Source organism: Phyllostomus discolor, chromosome 8 (assembly GCF_004126475.2).
Source record: "Phyllostomus discolor isolate MPI-MPIP mPhyDis1 chromosome 8, mPhyDis1.pri.v3, whole genome shotgun sequence".
In the NCBI taxonomy this organism is placed as follows: domain Eukaryota; kingdom Metazoa; phylum Chordata; class Mammalia; order Chiroptera; family Phyllostomidae; genus Phyllostomus; species Phyllostomus discolor.
The window spans coordinates 93,140,676-93,165,036 of NC_040910.2; the positions used below are offsets into that span (position 1 = coordinate 93,140,676).

General features: G+C 59.9%; 1 protein-coding gene across 9 annotated transcripts in view; it reads right to left on the reverse strand.

Annotated features, from left to right (window-relative positions):
* Positions 1-3,461: 3,461 nt before the first annotated feature.
* Positions 3,462-24,361, reverse strand: part of BCAS3 (BCAS3 microtubule associated cell migration factor) — a 485,409-nt gene continuing 464,509 nt past the window's right edge. For 3 of the 9 annotated variants that reach the window (XM_036033602.1, XM_028521954.2, XM_036033606.1), the window contains 2 exons: positions 15,654-15,719; positions 3,462-4,259 (listed from right to left, as the gene is read on the reverse strand). In XM_036033602.1, the coding sequence (XP_035889495.1) occupies positions 4,111-4,259; positions 15,654-15,719 (215 nt within the window). In that variant the 3' untranslated portion in view covers positions 3,462-4,110. Of the gene's footprint in view, positions 4,260-7,567; positions 7,659-15,653; positions 15,720-24,361 lie in introns of all 9 variants that reach the window. The other 6 variants (XM_028521957.2, XM_028521955.2, XM_036033600.1 and 3 more) reach the window with 5 other exon arrangements.

Consider the following 24,361-nt stretch of genomic DNA (forward strand, 5'->3'; position numbering starts at 1 on the left):
GTGTCCCCGCTGGGCTTTGAGCGACCTCCCCAGAGGTCTAGGGACCCCGTAACCCCAGGATCTCCAGAGCCTTCGCGCCTGCGGAGTTGAGGTCCGCGGGTCCCAGCTGTCCAGTTGTGACCTGGGGTTGTCAGAGTGGATGCACATCTGTGAACCTGCGTGTGCGTGGACGTGCACGAGTGTGAGATCACGCGTGTGGGTGTCTGAGATCACGCAGTGTGAGCAGGCCCTGCTGTCCTGTGGCTTAAGAAAGCGGGCAGAGCGCTGGAAGGACCCCCAGGACCAGTCCACCTGCTGGGAGAGGGCGGGGCTGGCCAGGCGGGTGCTCACTGGGCTCTGGATTTGCTTTTGAAAACGCTGTTGACAGTGACCAGAGGGGAGAGAAGAGGGAATTTCAGGGGAGAATGGGAAGGGTTTACAGGAACAAATTTAAAGGACACATGGACAAAAACTAGGGAGAGGATGGTAATGGGAGGGAAGTGGGGAGGGATGGGTGGGCAGGCTGGAATGGGAGTAAAAGGGAGAAAATTGTACATGAACAATGATTAAAATAAAAAATCCTAAAAAAAAAAAAGAAAGAAAACACTTCCACAGAAAGCGGGCCTGGGGCAGCTTCGCGGGCAGCACCCCGTGTTCTGGGCCCCAGCTGCGCCCCACCTGCTGTCCCTCCTCCAGCAGAAGCGCTACCTGGCCTGTCCCATCAGCCTCCGGCCTCGAACCAACCTTTTGCCCTTTCGACCTGCAGCTTCCTCCTTGCCTGCTCCGGCCTAGCTGCTCTTCCACGAGGGCATGTCCCCTACCCCTCCTTTACAGAGGAGGACCCCGAAGCCCAGAGGTACATAAGTCACCGGAGGCCACACAGCTACTGGTGCAGAAACCCCGGGATCTTCAGAGAGAGCAAGGTGCTAATGTTGTTACTGTCCCTGAAGCTACCCCGCTCTTGCTGGGAGGCAAGACTGAGGCTCCAGGGCTCCGCCACCTCAGGCTGGGCTGTTGCTATGAATACAAGACATTCAGGATGCTCTCCTCCTTGGCCCCTCGAGTTTCCAGCTCTAGGTCTGCAGGAAGGGGGCTGCCTTCCCAGTTACACAGGGACAAGGGAGCAGCTTCAAAGCCAGCCAGGGGCAGGAGCTGGAAGCTCTTAGGGCCAGGGGGTGGGGCTGAGCAGTCATGGATCTTGAAGGGGGTGCAGGTCTGCACAGAATGGGGTCTTGAAGGAAACCGGCCAGGGCCTGTGAGGCAACAAGGAGGCATTAGCAGAACAGCTGTGTGACTCTGTGACCTTGGGCAAGGCCGGGGCCTGCTCTGGGGCTTAGCCTCCTCCTCTGCAAAAGGAGAACCAAGTAGCACTCCTTTAGGGACCTCCCAGTTTGGAGGTTCTCTGACATGCGGAAATCAGAGGAATCAGCAGGGAGAAGCCAGTTCCAGTCCCGGGCTGGCAGCTGCCTGCTCTGGCCCCTTGGCTTCCAGAGGAGCCAACACAGGGCTCGGCAGGGCACCGTGCGCCTGAATTTGCCTCCGCACCACCGGGCCCTTTCTCCAGTCGACCCCAGACAGTGCCCGCCCTCCTCGGGCTGCCATGCAGCTCCCATCCACCTCCTCAGAGACCATGAAGATACTTTTATTCCTCCATCAAGCTGAAAGTCCACAGTAATTTGCTCGTTGAGCAGGTACTTAGTGCTGTGAGAACCAGCAAGGTCACGTGGCTTCCTCAAGGTCAGGGGGTGAGGCTACAATTAGATGCATGTTCTGCTGGCCTCCCAGGTGATGCCATCTTGGAGGTCTGCTGAGGGTGAGGCGGAAACTGCCCTGGGTGTTATCACTGGAGGCTAGGAGGCTGGCCGCCCCACAGCCCGTGGGCAGGAAGGCCCCCCACTCTGGGGCCCAGCTCTCACTTCCAGCTGATTACAGGCTGTGGCAGGGTCCATAACCTCCCCAATTAGTCGGGGGCCAGGCCCAAGGCCTCTCTGATAACCCCAGCTCCAGTGGCAGCCGCCATGGGGCCAGCTTATCTGGCCTCTCTTATCCTCCCCCTCCCCCCACATACTCAAAGGGTTGCCCTGGCTGTGAGCAGATGAATAACCAGATTGTCCTGCAAGCTCAGCCGGCAAGTCCAGCCCTACACCCACCACTTTCCCTGACTGGAGGAGGCCGCAGCTGTTTGCACCCCCAGAGGGAAAGGGCTGAGCCAGGGAGGACTCCTGACTGGACGCTTCCAGCCGGGTTCCCTGCCTGGCTGGAGAGAGCTCCTGGCTCTCCGTCCTTGCCCCATCCACGTGCCCTGGGGTGGGCGCAGAGGAGCTCACCCTTCCTAGAGCTCTGGACTCATCCCTAGGGAGCCAGCCTGTGGGCAGTGTGCAGGGCAGCCTCGTGGCGCCCTCCCTCCCTCCTCCCCTCCCCTCCCCTCCCCCTCTGACTGAAACACTGCTCTGGCTGGGGGTGGAGACTGTGCCGGGCGCATCAATGTCTCCAATTCAGCTGCAATGGGGAAACGCTGCTGTTCCTCCGGCAGCCCCCGCCGGCTGTGCCCTGGCCTCCTGACCCTGCGGCATGCCGTCCTCTGCCACGTGGTTGCTCGCCCTGCAGGTTCCCAGGCAGGAGGGACTGGCTGTAGCCACCCTGTGCAGGGCCTACAGAGCCTAGTGTGATTCCGGTCTCCCTCTCCTAACATGCCCAACTGATCAGGTGAAGGGAACTGAAGATTAAATCTCGTCTCGGGTGCCAGGGTTGGATGGGGTGCATGTCAGGGGACGGGGCCCCGGGCGCTGCCCCAGCTCCTGCCAGACAGTTGGTGGGGAGGCCTGTTTGTTTGTGACCTCAACTCTGCTGTGGCTGTTACATTAAACTTCACCCCAAACCACGCCTGGCTCAGTGGGTTTCCTTTGGTCCTCCAGGCCTTTCCGGGGCCTCAGGGGAGTGGGGACTAGGGCTAGCATCACTCTCCTTCCTGCTCAGCACCGCTTCTGGCGCGCCTGCTCCTGCATCTCCTTCCTGCCCTTCACTTTAGGTCCAGAACCGTGGGGAGGCAGGGGAGCAAAGGTGCCTGCCAGGGGTCATGAGACCCACATTCATCCAACTGTCCTTCCACCTTCTGAACTGGAAAACAGAGGCCATCACAAGGCGCCCTGCCCTGATGATAAGGCCAGGGTCCTCCTCAGGTTGCCCCCACTCCCCCTCCGGCAGCCTATGTCTGGCCCTAACTGCCACAGCCAAGCAGTGCTGGGCCTGCGGTGGCTCCAGAGCTCCCTGGGTCTGGAGCAGGCAGGAGGGCTGGAGAATGGATTTAAATCAGGCCTCACCCAAATTCCAAAGCAAACGTTCTCCTTCTCCTTCCTGTCCCTTTGACACTCCCCCCTCGGCTACACATGCCAGGGCCGCAGTGTTGGAAACGGGGACGCGTGGTCGGGCCCACAGGACCTGCTTGGCACTTGGAGAGGACCCTGACCCCAGCGACGCAGGGATGGACACCGACTGCAGTGTGGTTTATTGGACAGGACGTGCACTTTTTGACAAGGCCTTGGTAACCACGGTTTCCTTCACTGAACAGTTCAGGACGAGGGTGAAAGGGCTTACAAACTAGAAAGACAAATCCTTCCCATGAGCCAAAGGGGAAAGAAAAGAGGAAGGGGGCGTCTCCTTTCTTTTTTCTTCCTTAATACTCCGGGCCTCAGTGCACCCGACTCCAGGAGGAGGTTCACCCAGGGAAGCGGGGCCGTGTGAGCCACGGCCAGGAGCGGGCTGGGGCTGGCCCATCAGGGCCAGAGTCATCCTGGCCAGGCCATCCACCCTCTCCGCAGGCAGGCCCCGTGGGTACGGTTAGAAGATACAAAAGCAGGTCCAATGCAGGACATCGTGTGCAAACAGAGGAGAGGACGGAGCTTCTGTGGTCTCTCTCGGCCACAGCCCGGCCCACGGGGCCAGGGAGCACCGAGGGGCTTTGGAGAAGGGACTCTTCTCAAGCCAGGGAGGGTGGGTGGCTGTCGTCACTGAGCTCGGGGAAGGTGCTTGGTGAAAGAGGAGCAGAGACTGACGGGGGAGGCCGGAGGGGTGCTCTTCCTTCTTTCTCCAGCAGGTGAGTGGGCCGGCCAGCGGGAGGCAGGCAGCTGGTACCTACGAGAAGCTGGTGGGAAAGAGGCTGAGGGGCTGACTCTCATTGGTGGGCAGCGGAGACCGGTAGCCATCAAAGTTTCTTGGGATGCTGCCGCTCGTGGAACCCGAGCTGTTACTCAGCGTCTCGATGCTTCCCTCTCGCTGTAGCTCTGCAAGACAAGAGGGCCAGGCCCGGTCAGAGTGCAGTCTGGGGCGGGAGGGGCACACCCTGGGCGGGGCTGCCCATCCGCAGGTGCCCATCTGGGTCCATTTGCATCTGTCGCAGGGGGTCCCCGCATGCTCCCCAGACGGGACAGGTGGCAGTTTGTGTCACGGGGAGGCTCAGCGGAGGAGGGAGGGGCCCCCTTGGAAGGCAGGCCCTGGCTGTTCCCTCACTGTGAGAACCCCTTTGGGCCAGAAGTATGGCCACCCTGATGACTTGCCTGGACCACACGGTGGACACACGCCCATGCCTGCATACACAGTCGTGCACAGTCAGCCTGTCCCTGCCTCCCCGCAACTCCCCGAGTGGTTCCCGGCCTGGACCTGCAGGCCGGGCAGAAGGCGAGGGGCCAGGACACGAGGAGGACCGCAGCTCCCCTGCCTGGCCCGTCCCCACCTCCCCTCCCCCACCAGGGAGCTCCACCCTGGCTCCGCCACTCGCTCACTCGCTCATCCTCACTCACACAAGCCGCCTGCTGTCCAGGCCTGGTCCATCCTCGGCCCCTCCTGCAAGGTGTCCTGTTTCCCGGCAGGCGGGAGTGCCTGGTCTGAGAGGGGCCTATTCCAATGGAGACGGGGTCCCTCCCTGCCTGGAGTGCCACCTTTCCTCCTCCTGCTCAGCCCCCAGGTCTCCTGGAGCCCCCCGCAAGGCACATGCTCAGAGGCAGCCTGTGCCCCTGAAGCCAGCAGGGGGGCTCCCGGCCCCTCCTCCACCTCTTCCCCCTGGCACAGCCGTGCTGCCGTCCTGGGTACCGCAGCCGGTTCCAACTCGTTCAGCTGGGGGCACCTTATTTAGCTGCCCAGCCTCTCTTGCCCTAAGACAGGTTATGGGGTGGTGGGTCACGAACAGACTTCCCTGGAGGCTGGGTGCAAGGAAAGAGGAATTATTTCTTGGCTTTTTGCAAGTAGCCAGTTCCTGTCCCCTTCAGTCCCTCAGAGCTTGTCATACACATCCCTGAGCAGAATCCTGGGGGCTGTCCCAAGCCACGATGTGGGAGTCCACAGGCACTCCTCCTCCAAGCACACCTGTCTTGGACCGAGGGGTCTTGCTTGTCTGCCTCGGGAGCTCAGGACCTCAAAGCGGTCATTTGAAACGGCGAGACGTGTCCGAATGCTCCACTTGTCTGGTCTAGCTTGAGACTTTACCTCCAGCCTGCACCCACTCTCAGGCCCCCGCCCCCACGCGCATGCAGCACAGCCGGCTCTGGTCACGGAGTGGGTCACAGCCTTGACGCCTGGGCGGGCCGCTACGGGCCAGCGAGGAACTGACCAGTGATCCCCACTCCCTGCAGGCTACCCAGGAAGCCCTGAGGCTGCCCAATAGCAGCAGTCGAAGAAGGGGGTGGGGGAGTCGGTGCTGCCCCCCCAGAGCAGGCTCCTGGGCCCAGATGGGAGGGGCCCTCAGGCTCCGACCCCGGAACCTCTCAGCAGATGGGGGCGTGCCGGCAGGGGACTGCACACACAGGCTGTGGGCCTGACGATGGTCCCTGGTCTCCCAGAGCCACTGGCTGCCCCGTGGGGCCCCATCCAGGGAGGAGTAAGGGCAAGTTAGATGTGGACAGAAAACAAGATCACCCGTGGGCTCCCTTCGTCCTTGGCTATCTTCAGACTCACCCTAATTTGGGAGTATCGACCCTTGTGCCAACAGAGGTTTAGGATGGGAAAGCAAAGAACAGACCCTGGGACTTATATGAGGAAGCTTCAGACTCCAAGAAAGCTCACTCCATCGCTCTTTCCCCACAAGCAAGCAGAGGCGTCTGAGAGAGATCTCTGAGGCCCCTGCCCTCATGCACAGCCATCCCGGCACTAGGGGGCGCTGACAGCAGGGCCAGGAGGGCAGGAGAGAGGAGCACTGGCAGTAGTAGCAAGAAAAGCAGGGGCTTCCTTAGGGTCTGGACACCAGGCCCAAGGAAGAAAGCCCCAGGTGAAGGAGCAGGGAAGGCCACCGGAATGGGGGAGGTTGGCCCCTTTCCAGAGCTGGGGGACAGGTCCGGCGTTCTTGATGCAAAGTGCCACCGACACACCCACGTTGCCAAGGAAGCTGAGGAGACGGGACCCCGGGTCCGAGCGTGGCACCCCCATGGTCCTGGGCACAGGCCCCCGTGCTGTCCCGCCAGCAGCCTCAGTGACCCCACCCCACGAGCCTGAGCGGACGCACCTTCGCCCATCGAGTGACAGGGCGGGGACGAGATGAGTTTGCAGCCCTCGGGGGCCAGGTGTAGCCTGAGCTGCCCTGCTCACATCTCCCCTTCACCAGTCCGGCCCGGGCACAGCGGGGGCAGGCAGGCTGCTCCCAGCCTGGGCCCCACTGGCTTCCTCTCCCATGGGTCTCCCCAGCCTCTTCCCTCCTCCCCATTCCCATGCCACCGCCCTATTAGGCCTGCACTCCCCACCTGGGTAACTTTAAGAGCTCCCCATCGACCTCCTGACCCCCAGACCCCCCTCTGCACCCCCCCCCCCCACACCAAAGCCAGAGTGGTCCGTCTGCAGCGCAAACCCCATCTTGCTTTCCCTCTGCGTAAAAACCGCTGACTCCTAATGGTCCCCAGGATACGGTCTAAACTCCTCGGCACGCTAAATGCCTTCCACGACCTGCCCCGGACCCACCTCACTAAATGTCACTTGTTACTGAATGTGAGGAACCAAAGTAACGAACTTGAGTGGTTGTTAGATCTCTCCAGACTGCTTTAGGCCCCTGGGCCCGGGCCCATGACGCTCTCCCGGCCCCCAGAACGCCTACTCATCTTCCGAAGCTCAGCGGCGTCCACTGCACTGTGGGCCTGTCCGGCGGCCCTGGCAGAGCCCACCGGGCTTCGCTGCTCTCTGTACTGGCTCCCGCCGCAGACCCTCAGCACAAGGTGCACGGCCTGCCCACATGCACGTCCCCATCCAGGTTGGGGGGCCTGTTCTGTGCCTCATCTCTCTATCTCCAGGGCCAACCACGGAGCCTGGGAAACAGCTGGTGTGCAGGAAACACTGCTAGAGTGAGTGAATGAGTGAATGAGTGAGTGAGTGAGTGATGTGGCAAGGAGAGGTGGGGGTGGTTTCTTCAGTGTGAACTACTAGTACGAGAACTGGGGACTGGCTGGTCCCGGCCACTCTTCTACAAGCCTCTGCCCAACCCCTTTCTCTCCTCCTCACTGAGACACAAGCGCGCGTGTGTGGACGCAGGGGAGAGGCGCGCACGCCCCGCCCTCGGAGGCACCCGGCCGCCCAGCCCGAGCAGCAAGCGGCAAATGGAAATGTGTGGCCTTACCTTCCTCCATCCCGAGCACATGCTCTGTTACTGTTGGGTTGCTCGCGGACGCTGGGCTGTTGGCATTGTTTTTTTTTTCCTTTTTTTTTCCCTTGTGAAAAGAAAAGCATTGAGGAATCTTTTTGGAAAAGATACGGACAGCGATCAAGAAGTACACCGACCTCTGCAAGCAGGTGGTGGGGCGAGGGGAGGTGCGGGGCATCACTCTGGGGGGAGGGTAAGCTTGCGGCAGAATTCTGCAGTCCAGGAGACAGTGACATGCGTGTATCGGGGGGTGGGGACCAGTCAGACTGGGGGGGTCTCAGGATGGAACTGGTGTGACAGAGCCGGGACCCCCTTCAGTGTCGGGGGGAGAGGAGCCACACAGGGAGCTTGGGAGCAGCCGAGGGGAGGGGAGAGGAGGGGCCTCTGGCCCATGCAGTGCCGGGTGGTGCCCCATGCAGGTGGGCTGCCAAGGGGGGGAGAAGAGGCAGAGATGGGCTACAGAGTTTCCAGGGACCACTCCGGCACCTGACCCAGTGGCCCCACTTCTGGTAGCTTCTGGCGGTCCCCTTCCCCCACTCCCAAGACTCCCAGGTCTGGGCAGCTTTCCCGCAGCTGAGGTGGCCTCGCGAGGGAAGCCCACCAGGAACCCGCCGGGGCCACAGGAAAGCAAGCGGGGGCTCCATGGTGGGGAGCTGAGAACGCATCGCCAGCAGTGTCCCCGCTCAGTGAAAGGAGGTCGGTTCTGGCCGGTGGAGAAAAGCCTGCTCTGGAAGAGGCTGTGGTCCAGGCCTCACAGCGAGGCCGGGGTTGAGCAGTAGCTCCCAGGTGAGTAGCTGAACACAGACAGAAGATCATCTTAGGGCAACCTCACATCCTCCAGTGTCGCTCTGCACCCAGGAGGCGGCTGCTGGCCTCCCCGCCTTGCAGACGGCAAAAGCAAGGGAGAGTAGGAAGCCACGGGCCCCAGGTACGCTGTCCTCACGAGAGACGGCCGCTGCTGGTGCAGGCCCAGGGCGGACATGGTGGCAACTCCGGGCACCACTCAGACTGGCTCCCAAGGCCATCGCTGGCTCTCATTGGAAAGGGGCCTGCCAGGCCATGGGCCAGGATGGGCAAGCCACAGGGTTGTGGGGACAATGGAATGAGCGGCGACTAAAAAAGGGGGGGGGTCTTGGCACTTGTGAAACAAGCAAAGGAACAGGAGAGCTCGATCCTCCTGTGGCCCGGCTCTGCGAGGTGCCTGGCCACATTCAAAGTCAGAGTGGTGGCCGACCTAGTTGGGGAGGGGTGACCCTGACTACCTGGGCACATATGCCAAGGCCGACCCAGGGAGAAGTCATTCTCAGTCTAGGCATGGAGGCAGGAGTGAGGCTGCCCACACGCGCTGCCCCACTCCGGGGCTGGGCCGCCCAGCATGAGGGAGCCTGCCCGAGGCCGTTCAGGCTGCCATCATCCCTCTCCCCCATCCCACGGCGGGCCAACGAGGCCCCTAAGCAAAGGCAGGGGCACCAGACCCTGGCTCCCGGAGCTGCGGTGGGCACTGGTGGGCAGGGAGGGCTCCGCCCGGGCAGGCCCTCCCCTCTCTTGAGGCCACCCTACACCTGCGAGGCAGGGGCTTCTGGGGACAGACTGAATGGAGGCTTCTTTTCATGAGTCAATCCCTTAATAAGCATCATGGTCTCCCGATCCCCGGGGGGGGGGGGGGAAATGCCGAGGACAGGGCCTAAGTGAGCCTTGGGGAGAGCTGGGCAGGAGACCCCAGTGGACGGTCACCAGTGAAGTCCTACTCCGGCTTCACCTCCAGGCCTGCCCCAGGCCGGATGGCAGTAGGGGCAGATGGCTAGAGACCCAAGGGGAGACCCTGGCTTCAGGGGGTGGGGGGCTCTCTGGAGAGCCCAAGTCTTGGGACCCAGAAGGAGGTCTGTTTCTGGGACCTGGCGGGGTCCGAGAAGGCAGTGCTCTGTGTGTGTGTGTGTATGTGTGTGTATGTATGTGTGTGTATGTGTGTGTGTGTGTGTTGGGGAAGCAGGCCCCTGGGACCCCTGGCTCGACCTCCAGGCTGAACAGGGACACCTCGCCCAGCACAGCCGAAGCAGCACCTACTGCCGGCCCTGCTGGTGTGCTCCGCGGCTGCAGCCACCCCGCTCGGCACTTAGGGCCTCACCCTGCTGCTCATTAAAGGGATTAGCGGAGCACTTTATTGGGCCCTGGCTGCAGCCACACACCCCAGTCCCAAGCTAACCACCCAAGTGGCCCGGTGGGAGTAGGATTAGACCTCAGGGCCCAGTCTCGCCCTGCGCGCCCACAGCCTGCCCGCTCTGGCAGTGAGAAGGGAGAACGCCCCCACATCCATTAAGGGCCTAAGAAAGGAGGAGGAGGAGGGGCAGAGTCCGCCCAGGTCTGGGAGGCAGTTTAGCGAAGTGGATAAGAGCACAAGCTCCGGCCCTCGGGGTCCCCCCCCCCCGCCCCCGCCCCTTGGGAGACTTTAAACAAGTTACCCAACATCCCTGTGCCTCAGTTTCCTGCCTGTGAGGGTGACAAGGTGTGTTTCATAGCATGGTTGTAAAAATCAAATTAAATAATGCAGGTAGAGTGCATCGCTAAGTACAGCTTCCAGTCAGCAGATGTGAGTTCTATTACTGTTGCAACTGTGTCAGGGCCTGTGATGGTCCGTGGCACCCGGGGCCCCTCCCCGGCTCCCCTTCCCAGCAGGTGTCTCCAGCATCCAGGCCCCCACCAGCCTGCCCTCCACTGGGCCTTGCAGAAGATTCTTTTTAATCAAGAAATGGCCCACGGAGGAAGATGGCAGATATGTGTTTATAGCTTTTTATTTCCCTCCTTGCCTCTTTGTAAATACCCTCTTCCAAGCTGGAAAATAAATTTCCAACCCTGTTGACGTGCATCGATTTTTCCCTCCTGCGTCCACCTCCCAGCTCTCCCCGTCCACAGGGCCTGTGGTTAACCCCCTGGCTTGGGCCGGGCTCAGCGGTACCCAGGGGAGCGGGCGGTCCTGGGGCACAGAGCAGCTTGTCAAACGGCTCCACGGCTCCACACTGCCCAGGGCCTGGCTCAGGGGAGGTCTGCAAACACAAAGGGTTCCAATCCCCTTCCACTGTGAGGGTTCCTGGCTCAGAAGTTGGTTGGGATGGGGGTGGGGTCCTCTGACTAGGAGGTTAGGGACTTGTAGCATCTTCCCTGGATGGGGTATATGGAGAGGAAGCCAGGGGACCACAGCAGGACTGCTGGCCAGTTTGGCACATGGACCTAAGTGGGGTCTGCCCACAGGGCCTGGGACCAGCCATGCAAGCTGGGGCTTGCAGATAGAAGGGCTGGGGAGGTGGGGGCAGGAATGCAGGGTGCAGTGGGAGGGGCAGCTTCCTGGGGCCCACCAGGAGGTGGCCCTGGTGGACACAGCTATGGGCTGCTTGTCCTACACCAGTCCTGGGCCTTGAAACGACCACTGTCTCCTGCACAGTGTGGCCAAGGGAGGCAGAGGTCTGTTCAGGGAGACAGAGATGGAGTTGGCTGAGAATGCTTGTAGAGACCCCCACCCCAGGGCAGTGGGGACCACACCCCGGGCTGGATCCACCCTCAGCCCTGGGTCACTCTTTTGGAGGTACAAGGGCAGCAGTTAAGGAGGCAGCCTGCAGGGAGGCCTCGCCTTCCTTCACACTCAGACACACCCACCCACCCCTTCTAGCTCCCCCTGCAGGGCCGCCTCAGGCTGCACCGCCGCCAGCAGACCAGGGTCCTCTCTGTCCAGCTCGGAGAGCTTGGCAGGTGGGGGCTGGGTCCTCCCAAGGATCCCCCTGTCCTTCCAACAGGGGTTTCTGTCCCTCCCCAGGCAAGTCTGTGGAAGGCAGGAAGGAAGGAAGGCAGTTTCTGGAAGCTGAGGGGCGGAGGATGGAAAGGCTCCCCCGCATTCAGATACCAGCTATCCTGTTTTGGGCTGATGGCATCTGGGAGTGGGTGTGAAGTGCCGCCCTGGCTGTCTCCGGGCACCGAGCTCTGGCCCGCCGATACCACCCCCTCCCGGGGGTCTCACTGCACACCCTGCCGGGGTTCCTGGGAGCCCCCGACTGGCGCGAGTGCCGCAGCTGTCCCGTAGCCACGCCCCTTCCTGCCCGGCTGCAGCTCGCCGCCCGCCACGCTCCCACACACGTGCTCTCCCTCCTCCTGGCCCAGCTCTCCGTCCTCACCCCTGCAGGTGCCGAGACCCAGAACCGTCACAGAATGAGGCCAAGGCCACGTGGCCTTCCCTGTCCTCCACGCCCCCCTGTCCCTTCGCACCCTGTACCCCTCCCCCACCGGCCCTGGCTCTGTGTGTGTGTGTGATGGGAGTGGGAACGCAGCACCTGAGCTCCGGGCAGAGCGGCTCCACCCAGCTCAACTCCTTTATCGCCTTTGAAGAGCTGATGAGCAATGACCACAGGTAGGGCATTAGCAGGGGGGCACTCGGGCCTGGTTGGGGGCTGGAGCCGTTTCCCAGGCCCCTCCGACGGTGGCTGCGGTGGGACACCAATCCCAGGCGGGGAAGGACTCGAACCAGAAGTGCTGGCACACCCCACTCCAGGAAGCCCCGCTACCCGGGCCCTCCCAAGTCTTGGGCTCAAAGGAGAAGAGCCAGGATGACCCACCCAGACGACCTGGAGCAGCACCCCCGCGCAGTGGCCCTCTCGGGGCGACTTTATCCGTATAACTTTAATCCCGACCAAGTCAGAGTACGGCCTGTCACAACGCATTACACACGGGGACAGCCAAGGCTGAGCAGACCTGGTTCACGTTTCCCTGGTTGTGAGGTATTTTTTGATAAGTCTGGCTGAAGCCATGCTTAAGATCAGCCAGATGTAGGAGCAGCTCGGAGCCGAAACTCCCTGCAGAGGCGCGAGGGGGGTACGGGGCAGGAGGCAGAGAACTCGCTGGCGCCCCGTGCTGCGCAGACGTGCTGAGTGACCTGGGCGAGTCACTTCACTTCTCATCTGCTTCATCGTCCGTCACCAGGTGGGGAGGGGCCGCCCTGGCCGCCTCACTGGGTGTGTGAGGCTCTCCCTCCGGGGAAGAGGATGGGAAGGGGCTTCAAGAAGCAGAGCACACAAGGAACACGCTCAGAGACCCCTGTGACTGCAGTGGCGTCCTGGTTGGAAAACCCACTGCACCTCTGCCCGTCTCTGGTGTACCTGCAGGCAGAGGCCCCGAGTGAGAAGAGCCCCTCCCCCAGGAGGGCTGGATGGCCTTCCAGCTCCAGGTCCTGGGCACCACGCTGGGCGCGGAGGCTCAGCAGACGCCATCTAAGGCAGGCTCAGGGCTGGGCAGCACGGCACTCTGTCTTTGGTGATAGAGAATGCCTGTCCAGGTGCTGCGACTTCACTTCTGTGTGTGTGTGTGTGTGTGTGTGACGGACGGGGCTGGGTGCCAGGGAGGGCCCCACAAACATGCCCACTCAGCATGGCTATGAAGAGACAGGGCTTGGAAACTCTCCCGTGGAACCAGGTGTCTGGCAGCTGGCCTTGACCTCCCCATTTCCTAAAGTCCAGCCTTGAAGCTCGGTCGACGCCGCCCAGCTCCCAGGCGGGCCCTCCCGAGCTGCCCTCCAGGGCTCCGTGCCGGCACAGCGGCCTGCAGACCACAGGAGAGACGCGGCCGGCCCGCCAGGCCAGAGCCACATCTGGTTCTCATTCAAATGTCCAAACGTAATTAAATTCTCTATGATGCAGCGGAAGAGTTTGGTAAGATGTGGCTTTCCCCACTTTCCATCAAGGTTAAGAAATCAAAGTCTCCTTCCACCAGCCGACACACTCTCCTCCCTGTCACTGGTCTGCCCTGCCCTGCAGAGGCAGCTGCCGGACTCTGATCTGTGCTCTGGAGCTGCTGGGCTGGGGCCCCATGGGGGACCCACAGAGCCCCTCCCCCTTCCCCGGCCCACTCGCTCACCTGAGAGGAGTCACAGCTGCGCCCAAACAGCGGGCTCACGACTGAGCACGTTCCTGCACCGTGGGCCGGGGGCTGGGAGGGGGGCGACCCTGCGGGGACAGCTGCTGCACCGGGCTCTCCTCAGTGACACACCAGTGTCCCCCTGCCACCGCCTGGATGGGAGGTGTCCTATAACACCCTGCCGAGACCCCCTCCTCCTCGTCCCTCATAGCAGGAAGCACTCGGAGTTAGAACTCTGGAAACTCTGGTCCAGGTCTCCAGACCCTCAGTGGGGAATGGAGCTTCCCACAGTCAGGGTGGCAGGGGACAACCCCCCATCTCTGCCATCTCAACTTGCAACCTCCCCCCTGCCCCCCACGAATCTGGGAGGGGAGGCATTAGAAACGCGGGAGGAATGGAGGGGGAGGCTGAGAGCAGCATCAGCCGGCTCAGGGAGTCCCTCGGACCCCCGTGTCCTCAGGACTGCTGGTCATTCCTGGCCTGAGGGGGGCGCTGCGCCAGTGAAGGGGCAGCGAGGTGCAGTCCTGGGAGGAGGGAGAGGGAGCCCCGCGCTTCTTCGCAGCCTCCAGAACGTCCCGAGACGGGCAGCTTTTTCCAGCTTCCATTCCCAACTGAGTATCTTGTTTATGGCTTGTTTTTATACTTGGGGATTTATGGCTCTCGTGGTAATGGGTTCCATTCTACTTCCTCTATGCCTATTTTTCTAATTATTGTAGTACAGGCTTTATGAGAGTTTCTTAATAAGTCAGGGCATTTTTCCTTCAGAAACAAACTGTCCTGCGAGTTAATGACTTGCAGTGGGTGTGGATGCTCCCCAGGGACCCGAGGGGGCTGGGGCGGGGAGAACCAGGGTGCGGATGGGGGGACCTTCTCGATTAAACAGAGCCGTGTGGGGGCCCCTTTAAGAACTGTGGCCAGCTCTCGTGCCCGAGTCCCCCCTGCTGCTCCCCAGCGTCCCTGCCACAGGACGGGAGAGCACTCAGGGGGTGCCCGCAGCATTTCCGGGCCGAAGAACAGCTCTGCTCGCACAGGGGCGGGCGCATGCGCAGGCGCTGGTGTGGACCGGCCACGCCCAGCACCACCGACCTGGCTCTGACCAGGAATCCTTTTGTGCGTTTGGTTCCAAGTGGTCAACTTCAGCTTAGTCATGGGTTTAATTTAATTTCTTGGTGGCATGGTCCGCGGGCCCGGTACCTTCGTATCAGTAAAGGAGGTTTGAGGAAACTAACCCCACTCGTGGTCCAGCTGCCCCGGGCCAAGGCTGGCAGAGAGAATGGCGGTGGGGCCAAGGTCTCTGTTGCCCCCATCGGGCCCAGCCCACACCCTCGACCCCACGCTCCGTGGCGGGCGGAGGAGCCCAGGCCTCGATTAATTGCTGCGGTGCTGCCGGTCCAGGGGAAAAAGCGGGGCGGGTGCCGGGCGGCCTTTGTGCTCTGCTCGCAGACTGGCTGCTGGTGCCGGGGCTCTATTCATTATTCAGTCCCACCAGCTCTGCAGAGCCTGTCCATTTGCTCCTCCAGGAGGAATAACAAATCTAGAAATGCAATTCCACTTTGGTGTATTAAGATATTGATTTGCCTGTCGAGTGGAAGTGCATTTGTTCTGTCAGCCCTCCCGTGGGCAGGAAGGGGTTAACCAAATGTTTATCACAGGGCTGGCTTCAGAGTTGAAAGTAATGTGATCAGTAATGAATTTTGTGTTACATTAGGTTGTATAAATGGACAGACAAGCGCAGACAACAAGTGGCCAGGAGTCGGGGCTAATCTAATGATGTAAAAATAGAGACAGCACCAATTATACTAGGGGCCAGCTCCAGGCTCCTGCAGGGACTGCAAATGAATAGGTACAAATCAAATTACTCACTAATAGACGCACTACAAGAGGGGCAGTCAATGGTAAATGCATTAGAGCCTAGTGACCTCTCTGCTCTGCACAGCAGAATCCGAAAATTTGACTTCCATCTTAAAGGTGGGGGGCAGGGAGTGAGGTTCTCAAAGAAACTCTTGTTGGGTGAAGAACAGCAAGCACTCCCCTCCCAGACCCGCCGGTCCCATTGCCCGGAGGTGTCTCCCGTCTGAGCTGACCCTGCCCTGACTCCAGTGCCTCTTGAGGGACCAAAAGAGCAGTGGGACGAAGCCTTGAACTTCGGCAAAGACAGGAAGTTACATACCAACACACTTCACAGCCATGTGTCTCTCAGGGGTGATGGTTTTTACTGCTACGTCAAGGGCTGTGTCTGCATTGAAAATAAAATATTTCTTTAAAGAGGATCACAACAAGGACCTTTAAGAGAGCAGCAAGCAAAGATCAAAGGGAGTCGACATCGAGATCTGGTCTGACCACTGAGGGTTTGCAGGGGGTGTTCGAGGTCTGTTCCCAGGCACAGCACCTCCAGGGTTTTGCATAGTTCTCACTGGGTGAAACCCATATCATCCCTCCCTCTATTCCCAGGTCCACCCCGTCCCCACCCCCTCCCCGGCCCATGCCTGCCTCCTGAGTGCCTGCAGCCTGCCCCGCTTCGCAGGGCTGGGAGAGCGAGGGATGGGGAGGTACAGCCAGCATCTTGGGTAGGCCCTCAGGTTTCCTTCCACCTCTTGGATGTAGAAACCAGGCCTGAAGTTCAAAGCCACTTGGCAGTGTGGCTGGGCTGCTTAGACAAGGATCATGAAGACGTGCTCAAATGCATGAACTGTATGCACATATTCAGCTCTTAGTGGCTCAGGGGATGAATAAAGTATGAAACCAAAGACTCTCCAAGCCTTCCAAGAACCCAGCCCATGCCCAGATGGAGGCGGAGACGCTGGTAGGCTCAGCTTCCCCCACTACCCCTAAGGCCTGCACCAGTCACACACATCAAAGCAGGGATGTCACGCTGGTCCTGGCCAACTGGAGCCTGGAGATGATGGGAACACGCCTGTAAAATGAGCATGGGGGGCCCGGAATGGAAAAAGCATCCTAAACAAATGAAGCAACTGGATGTCGGTTCTCCCCAAACTCAATTAAGCACAAGGAAGGGTGAAATCACGAGCCATCCAGCTCCACTACATAAAACACATGTGGGGGGAGTTGGGGAGGGGGGTCTGTGAAGCCTGGTGTTGGGGGACTCTGCCAGTACATTTACAAATGTCGCATGTGGTGGGCCTGCAGGTCCCTAGGGGCGGGGACAAAGAAAGCAGGAAGAAGTAACCGAACGTCAGAGGCTGGACGGCTGATTCTGGAGTGCGGGCTGGGAAGTGCCTCCTTCTGTTGGCCCGGCCCAGACTGGCCCGGCCCGGCCTTCTTCCCACCGAGTTCTCTTTTGCTTTAAAGCTGCAGCTCTAGATCCCTAAAGGCTCAGAGGGCCGTTTTCAATGTTCGTTTTCTGTATGTTTGTGTGTCTTTCCTCTGTTGGCAGCCATCAGATCTAGGGTAGGGGGTGGTCCGCATACCTCAGACCACCTTCTGAGGAGGCAGGGGGCAGAGGTGGGCAGGAGGGAACGATGGGTATTTAACCATCCATGACCGCGTTCAGCTTTGTTCAGATCTGACACCTCACAGAAAGGTCAATGGTTAAAGGTGAATTCTCTGGCAGAGAAGGGAGAACAGAGAGAAGTCCTCCCTTTTGTTAACCATTTACCTACATTAGCGTCTCCAGAAGAGGGCCCTTATCTGGGGTCCCATCGGCCCTCCCCGCCCTCCCCTCCAGGCGCACACGTCTCCCCCAGGCGGTCCCGCCTCTGGGGTGGGCGACAGCTGCGAAGGGGACCCCGAAGGTTCACTGATGGAGTCGCACCGGCACTGCCTTCTTGTTGACAGAAATCAGCATGCTCTGGCGAAAACGTTCACAGTAGACTTTGGGCCACACAAAGTGTGTGGAGGAGAAGTGGAGTGGGGGTGCGGAGGGGGGAGAGAAATGAGAGGGGAAAACCTACCTCGAATCAGATTTGAGAAGTGGTCAGAAAGTAATAAGTGTGTCTTTTAAACACGGGAATTTTTCCCATTGCTCTGGCTGGCTCTCCTTTGCCTTGCAGGAGCCACAAAACCCCATCCAGTCATTCAACAAACATCAACTGAGGCTCAGCTTGGCTCTCATCCCAGTACTGTATGCTGGGCAAGGAGAAGGCTGGCGGTCAGGGATGACAAAGACGAATCGGGCTCGGCCCGAGGAACTGGACTGGAGTTGGGTTGGGTGAGACACGCAGTATGGGTGGGTCGGCTGAGGGGGGGCCGAGGACCACCAGAGCTGAGCCTCCCCGCAGGGGCACGTGGAAGGGAGTCAGCCATTGCTCGTTAACGGAAAAGGCCACATGCACTGTTTGTCCGGGGCTGACTGTCCTGAGAGTAGGTGGTGCCGGAGCTTAGGGGAGGCAGAGAAGGCACTCAGCTGCGTGGTCAGAGAAAGCTTCTCGGCCAGAGGAGCTGAGATTTGAACTTGGTCTAAAAGGGGAACCGAGCAGAGCGGGAGGGCACAGGTACTTGAACAGAGTCAGGTGAGCGAGGCATGCTGTGCTGGGGATGGTGGGATCATTCCGACAGGTGTGAATGCTTGCATGAAGCAGGAAGGTGGTGAAATGTGAGTAACGGTTGGAGGGCAAGTGGGTGGTCAGCTTGGAAAGGAAGGTGAGGAATGAATGCCTGTACGAGACTTGAAATGTCACCGCAAGGGGCCTGGGCAGGCAGACACGGGCCTGGGTGCTTTGTAAGTAGGGAAATGGGACGACAGTCAGAGCAGGTCCACAGGTGAGAGCCCCTCCCCTCCCGGGGATCCCCTCGTGTGCTGAAGAAAGGGTGGAAGTCAGAACGTGCCCAGGTGAGACCGACGGGATCTCAAGAATTAGAAACTCTCCCTCGATATCTCATTTTAATCCCATATCTCTGAGCTAAGATCTTACTTCCTTTCCTCTGGTCTTCTTTGTAAGTTGGAGACAGGAGTATCTCCCTGGCAGGGACGTGAGGATTAGAGGGCGTCTGTGTGGCTAGCGCAGAGCCCAAGCACAGAGGCCATCTGGGAGGCGGCGGCCATTCCTGCGGAGCCGAGAGGAGCCCACGAGAGGACGGACGCACGTACACGGCCTGCTGGCTGCAGGGGTGCCGCGGCCAGGGCCAGCAGGTGTAGTAGGTAAACATTTACTAGATTCACTGGTTTCCCGTCCCCTGGTGTTAGGGAAGAAGGGGAACCAAGAGAGGCGAAGGAACCTGCCCAAGGTCACAGGCCTCCCCCGTCTCCTGACCAGGACTTCCAAACACCACCGCACAGAGAAGCACGGCACACGTCCCTCCCAGGGGCGGCTGCTGGGTGCCGGAGCAGCAAGGACTCTCGGATTTGGCCTTTTCTGCCGGTGGAGAGTGGACAGGAACAGGCAATCTGACACTGAACTGAGCCGCAAATAGCAACACCAACAGCGCCACCCCTGCCGCGGCCACCCCCCACCCCCGGAGCAGCTGCTCCCTCCCACCCCGGCTGGGGTGCCGTGGCCTGTGGGCAGCGCTGGGCTCTGCGTCCAGGTGCCCCTGTGCTGTGGGACTGGTTCTCTCCTCGCCAGCCTCAGCCACAGGGGCCTCTGCTACTGGGGAGTTTGTACCTTAGATTTCAAGTCCTGGAAAGAGCCTGGGCTGTGGGCAGGGGACCACTCTGGATTTCTGCTCGGTCTAGCACACTTAGGTGGGCCCCAGTGGGCAGCTGGGGACAGCAGCCAGGGAGGAGCCGACCCACTTTCAGCACTGTTGCCTCCTCCAGGACTTCGATGTCTCTGAGGGTAGGAACCACGTCTCACTCCTCCCTCACGCCGTGCGCCCTAGGGTGAGGGGCACCAGCAGCCCCTGCAGGCAGCCTGCCTGCCTGCAGCTGCCACAGACAGAATGGGGGGCCGCTGAGGAGCTCATCGAGAGAAGATGCTAGAAGCCCTTTCTGAAGGCACCACAGGAGAAGCAGGAAAATTCCAGGGCCCATTTAGGTAAAGCAGAAAAAAGAACCTCAGTGACTGGCTAAATGGCGTAGATGGCAGTCTTTGCCTGAGCGTAGGGAGGTCTAAAAGGTAAGACAACGAACGCACTGCCCTGATGCCTGCAGTTCTTGTCACCGATCACGGGGCACCTTGAGGCGGGAGGGGGCCCACACACCCCTCCTGGAAACAGAGCCCCAGCAGGGGGCCAGCAGGAGTCCCCAGGTCCAAGGGAAGGAAGGGCTGGGTCTGGAGGCGGGACGGAGGGGCCTCGCGCCGGGTTGTTTGTTTCGGGCGCGCACCTGGCCAGCCCCCACAGTGGCGGCGAGCGTTGGCCGACAGCTCCGTGCCCGCGGCCCGAGATGGGGGATGTTACCAGTGCGCGTGCACACGGCAGTCGTCAGCTAACGCACTGACATCCTGACCGCTTCAAAATGGTGTGCAGCGTTCAAAATGTGCTTTCACTGTTCAGAAGGGAAGAATTCACAGCCCTTTCAATAAGTAAAAGAAGTTTCTGACAGAAAAATTTGGAGGAGCTTCAGCTGAAAACAATCTCACAGCCTTTTCTGCTGAGTAACTGACCTCCCACACATGCAGGAAAACCCAGAGGACTGAGCAGATAAACTACGGTGCTGGTTTCCAAGCTGTAGACACCAATTCATCGATGTATCGTGAAATCGAGTTAGTGGCATAGGACCGAATTTCAAAAAAATAAAAAAGAAAATATAAAGTACTAGAATGCATTGCTTATAATATTGTTTTGTGAAAGTTTTATAGATTTGGGTAAGAAAAGAAATGTATTTCTGACAGAAGGGAAGAGGCAGAGGGTGAGCCCACAGGGCGGTCCCCACGAGCAACTCCTTCTGGACAGAACGAGGGGCAGCTGCTGTCCGCCTTCATGCTGTGACGGTGAAGGGAACGAAACGGCGTCCCCAGGACTGCAGAGAGCCACAGTCACGGGAACAGACGGTCCCTCTCGACCTTGAGCACTGACTTAGTGAGCTCTTAAGAGTCAACGGCAGCAAAAGGAGGCGGCCCGCCCCAGAGAGGTGTCGAGAACACTGCGGACAGCTGATCGGGCCTCGGGAGTCAGGCTTTTGCTCGGGGATGTGAAGGCCAGAAGAGACAAAGACGGGGATGGAAAGAGTTAAAGTCTACAGAGAAAATGCACTTAATGCATACCCAGCTGTTTATTAACATTTTTTTTGTATTAGGTTATATCTTCACCTAGACACAAAACAACTGGAAAAGGTAAATGTTTTGCTTATTTTAAAAATTCTATTTCTCTAGAAAAGGCAATTTTGAAAGGAATGTCTGTTAAGCAGGAATGAGTCAAGTTATTCTGAAGAGGGTGGCAGAGGAAGGAGGGGCTGTGGGAGATGGCATTCCAGGCAGGGGGCTGAGGGGGAGTGTGTGCAGACGCCTGGTGGGCAGACCGCGTGTGCTGGGGACCCTCGGGGAGCAGGGTGGGGCCGGGGCTCGCCGAGCGGCCAGTGAGGCCTCTGGAGAAAGGGCAGCAGCCGGTCACGAAGGGCTTCGTACATGGCAGGGCGGGGTGAGCCCTGGAGAAGGACAGGGTCAGGGAGAGGAGTTCAGACTGCGGAGGGAATGTGGAGGGGCCAGCAGGTGCCTGTTGAGATGGTTCTGGAGGTCAGGAGACAAAGCCAACTTGGAGATTATTCGGAAGTTATCAGTGCAGAGATGGCATTTAAGGCCACAGTAGCAGAGGAGGTCGCTCTGTATTGCCTGGGGGAGAAGACGGAGGGCCATGAGGGGGCCTGGAGGAACACACCCAGGGCCCACAGGCCAGGCCAGGCCAGGAGCAGAGAAGTGGCCGGGGGCAGGCATGACGCTGGGGGAGGAGCGGGCGCTCCAAGATCAGGGAGTGGGCGGGGGTGGCTCGGCCAGTGCGGGGGCAGCGTGGCTGTGTGGACGGCGGAGGTAAACTGGCTAGCTGCTGCTGTGGTCGGGCCTTCTTGGGGCAGCAGCAGGAGGAGAGGGAAGGGGGCTGCAGGGACATTTAGGGTCTGAGTGGAGAAATCAAGAGGTCTCTCAAGTGCCGGCCACCATTTCCTGACGGTGAGAGACCAGATGGTGTGGGGAGAGAGCCGAGCACGGGAAGTTGGCAATAGTGGCCACAAGGAAGGAAAGAGACCGATTTCAAGATGATGGACCGAGCTCATGTACCACACTAAATAACAGCATATTAAGTCGTACTAAATCATCCGCAATCATACGGAAAAAAAATCAAACATAAAATACAAACTCTTAGAGGGCCAGAGATCTGGGATACCTCCACGAGAATGAAAACAGGCCACAGGCCACGGCAGGGAGCAGGGCTCTGACCAGACTCCTCACATCCGGGCTGAACACAGAACCCACTCGCTCAGCAGTTGCTGCACACTCACTCTGAGCCCGACGCTGCTCATGGTGCTGGTTCCTGCTGCAGGTGATGGGTGCACGCCGACAACAGGAGAAGGGGCAGTGGGGACACCCAGGGGGACGGCCCGGGCTCACTGGAGAGCAGAGGCCATACATCTGCAGAGGCACCGGTCTGAGCAACCGAAGCGTAAGGGCAGAGCGAGACAGACCCCAGTTTGGAGGTTTGCTGAATGGGGACGGTGGGAGCGTGGACAGGGGCCAGGGCTGTGACAATATTAGCAAGAACGCCGCCTGGCCGGTTTAGAGCTGGCCCCGCAAACTGCTTACGTGATCCAGTCAGACAACTGGCCAGCGGCCGGCAGGGAGGCCAGAGCTGACACCTGCCGCAGAGGTGAACCACGTTTTAACACAGACCGCCTCAAACTTGAACTTGCGTTGAGACCTTGGCTCAAAGCAGGTGCCGATGCAGTAGGGCTACGTGGGGTCTGAGACTCTGCCTCGGTGGTGCTGCTGGGTCGCAGCCCACTCCGAGCAGTCAGGTGTGAAAAGGCTTTGCTGGGATCTTGGGGGAAGCTGCTCTGTGCCGCGGGCCAGCTGACCAGTGGGGGGCTCGAGGGACCAGCAAGCCGGCACGTTGATGCCGCATTCTCAGGAATTCTGCTCCATGATTGGCGTCCTGTCGATAGCTCAAAATTGGCCCCAGTAAGAGTTTTTGCATGACTGAAATCCTCAAATGCTATACATCAGGGCTTTCCTGCTTCCCTTTGGAGAGCTGGGAGTTAAACATTCACCAGCACATTGTGACCTAAACCGGCAGGAGAGTGAGACCCACTACCCACTGGGCTGCAGTGCCAGGGGTCACGCGAGCGTGACCACCTGGACGGGAGGCCGGCTGTCCTGGGGGCTGTACTGAACTAAGCGCTTCCTGGAAGGGCTACAAAGACTGGTCACCTCTGGTGCCCCGGTGTCCCTAAGAGGGCAGGCAGGCGCTGGATGTCATCCTATCCTATGAGCCACCTGCAGCAGCAGGGTTGGGGGGAGAGTGAGGCTGCGAGGCTGCCACGGGCCAAGGGTGACTTGCTGGAACTTCTCCCCCACGCTGCCCTGCATCTCCCCGGCTATCTCGGGGCGGCACGCCGCTCCTGGCAGGGGTGTGCTCGGCTGCCCTTTCAGGACCCCGGGCTGCCCCGCCAGGCCAGCGCTTTATCTGCAGTTCTGAAATGTGCAGAGGGACTCTTGACAATGGCAGAGGGAAGCAGGTTAGCTTCTACAGTGTCTGCTTTCCTCGCCAGCCTTTAACATGGAGGCAGAGTTCTAGAAAATAAAATAAAATACACATTCACTACGGTCAAAGACGACCAGATGAATCTCTTTCGGTAACAGTTGGGGAGGAAAATGAAATCCCTCTGCTCAAAAAGGGCGTCTCCTACTTTTTGACCCAGGGGTCATGCCGTTTTAATTTCCTCTCTCATTTTTTTTAATTTCGTGAACCTGCTTAAGGCCACAAAGTCTCTCCTGAATCCCTCAGCTGTCTGGCAGATGAATCGCTGCCAGTTTCGCTCAGGTTACTAGCTGCCTGTGCCAGGCTGAGGTCCCCGGCCCTGCCTGGAGGCACCTTCGGATCTGCTTGCTGGAGGACGCTGAGGTGCCCCAAGCAGCCTCAGAGGACAGCTGGCCCATCGCCGCTCCAGCCCCTGGAAGGGCGGCTCCCGGGGAGGGAGTGCAGTGCCACCAGGCCCTGGCTCGTGGGAGCTGGGGCTGGCCAGGGGCCGTGGGGGGGGAGGGGAGGAGGGACGAAGTGGGGGATGGCTGTTCTCTGAGGGAGCAGTTTTCCTCGCTTCGGCCGGCTTCCAAGGAAAATGGGGTTAAGGCCCAGTAAACAGCAGAGCTGTTCCTCATCCGTGGACCCAGGGAGAACGTTGGCAAGATGGCCTACTGTCCTCAGGCTGCAGCGTGTTGACGGGGGAGAGCGGCGGCGTGCACGTGTGTGCCTGTGAAGGCACGAGGGGGTGGGCGTGGCTCTGGCAGCTTCCTTCCCTTCCAGGGAAGGAGGGGGGGTGTGGATGGGCTGGTCCTCGAAGACGGCTGTCTCCAGGGGCCCGGTAAGGCGCTTCTATACTGTGGGGACAGCGGTACGTACAACGTCTCGGTCCTCTTCCCGTAGGAGCACAGGGACTAACTGGGATGGGGAAGGCGAGAGGGGGAAGCTGGGCTGCCGACCCCTGGTATCCAGGAGGACCTGCCGGGAAGTGACCAAGTCAGGCACTTCCAGCCCTGCCCAAAGTGCTTGGGCCCTGAGTCTGGCTGGTCCCAATTCCTGCCCCAGGGACGCAGGGTGCTCCTCTCCGGGACCCCCGTCCAGGTGGGCATGTGGGGCAGCTCACAGTGACCACAAATCAGGGCAGGAGGGCCTGCAGTCAGAGTTCCCGCTGGCCTCAGGGAGCGGGGAGGAAGGCTGGGGGCGGTCTCCCTCAGGCACTAGCGCCAGCCAGGGCAGTGGCCGACAGCCCAGACATCCAGAATGGAGGGGGTTTTGGGGAAGGGAGAGCAGCCAGTGCGGGCTGCATGATGGCTC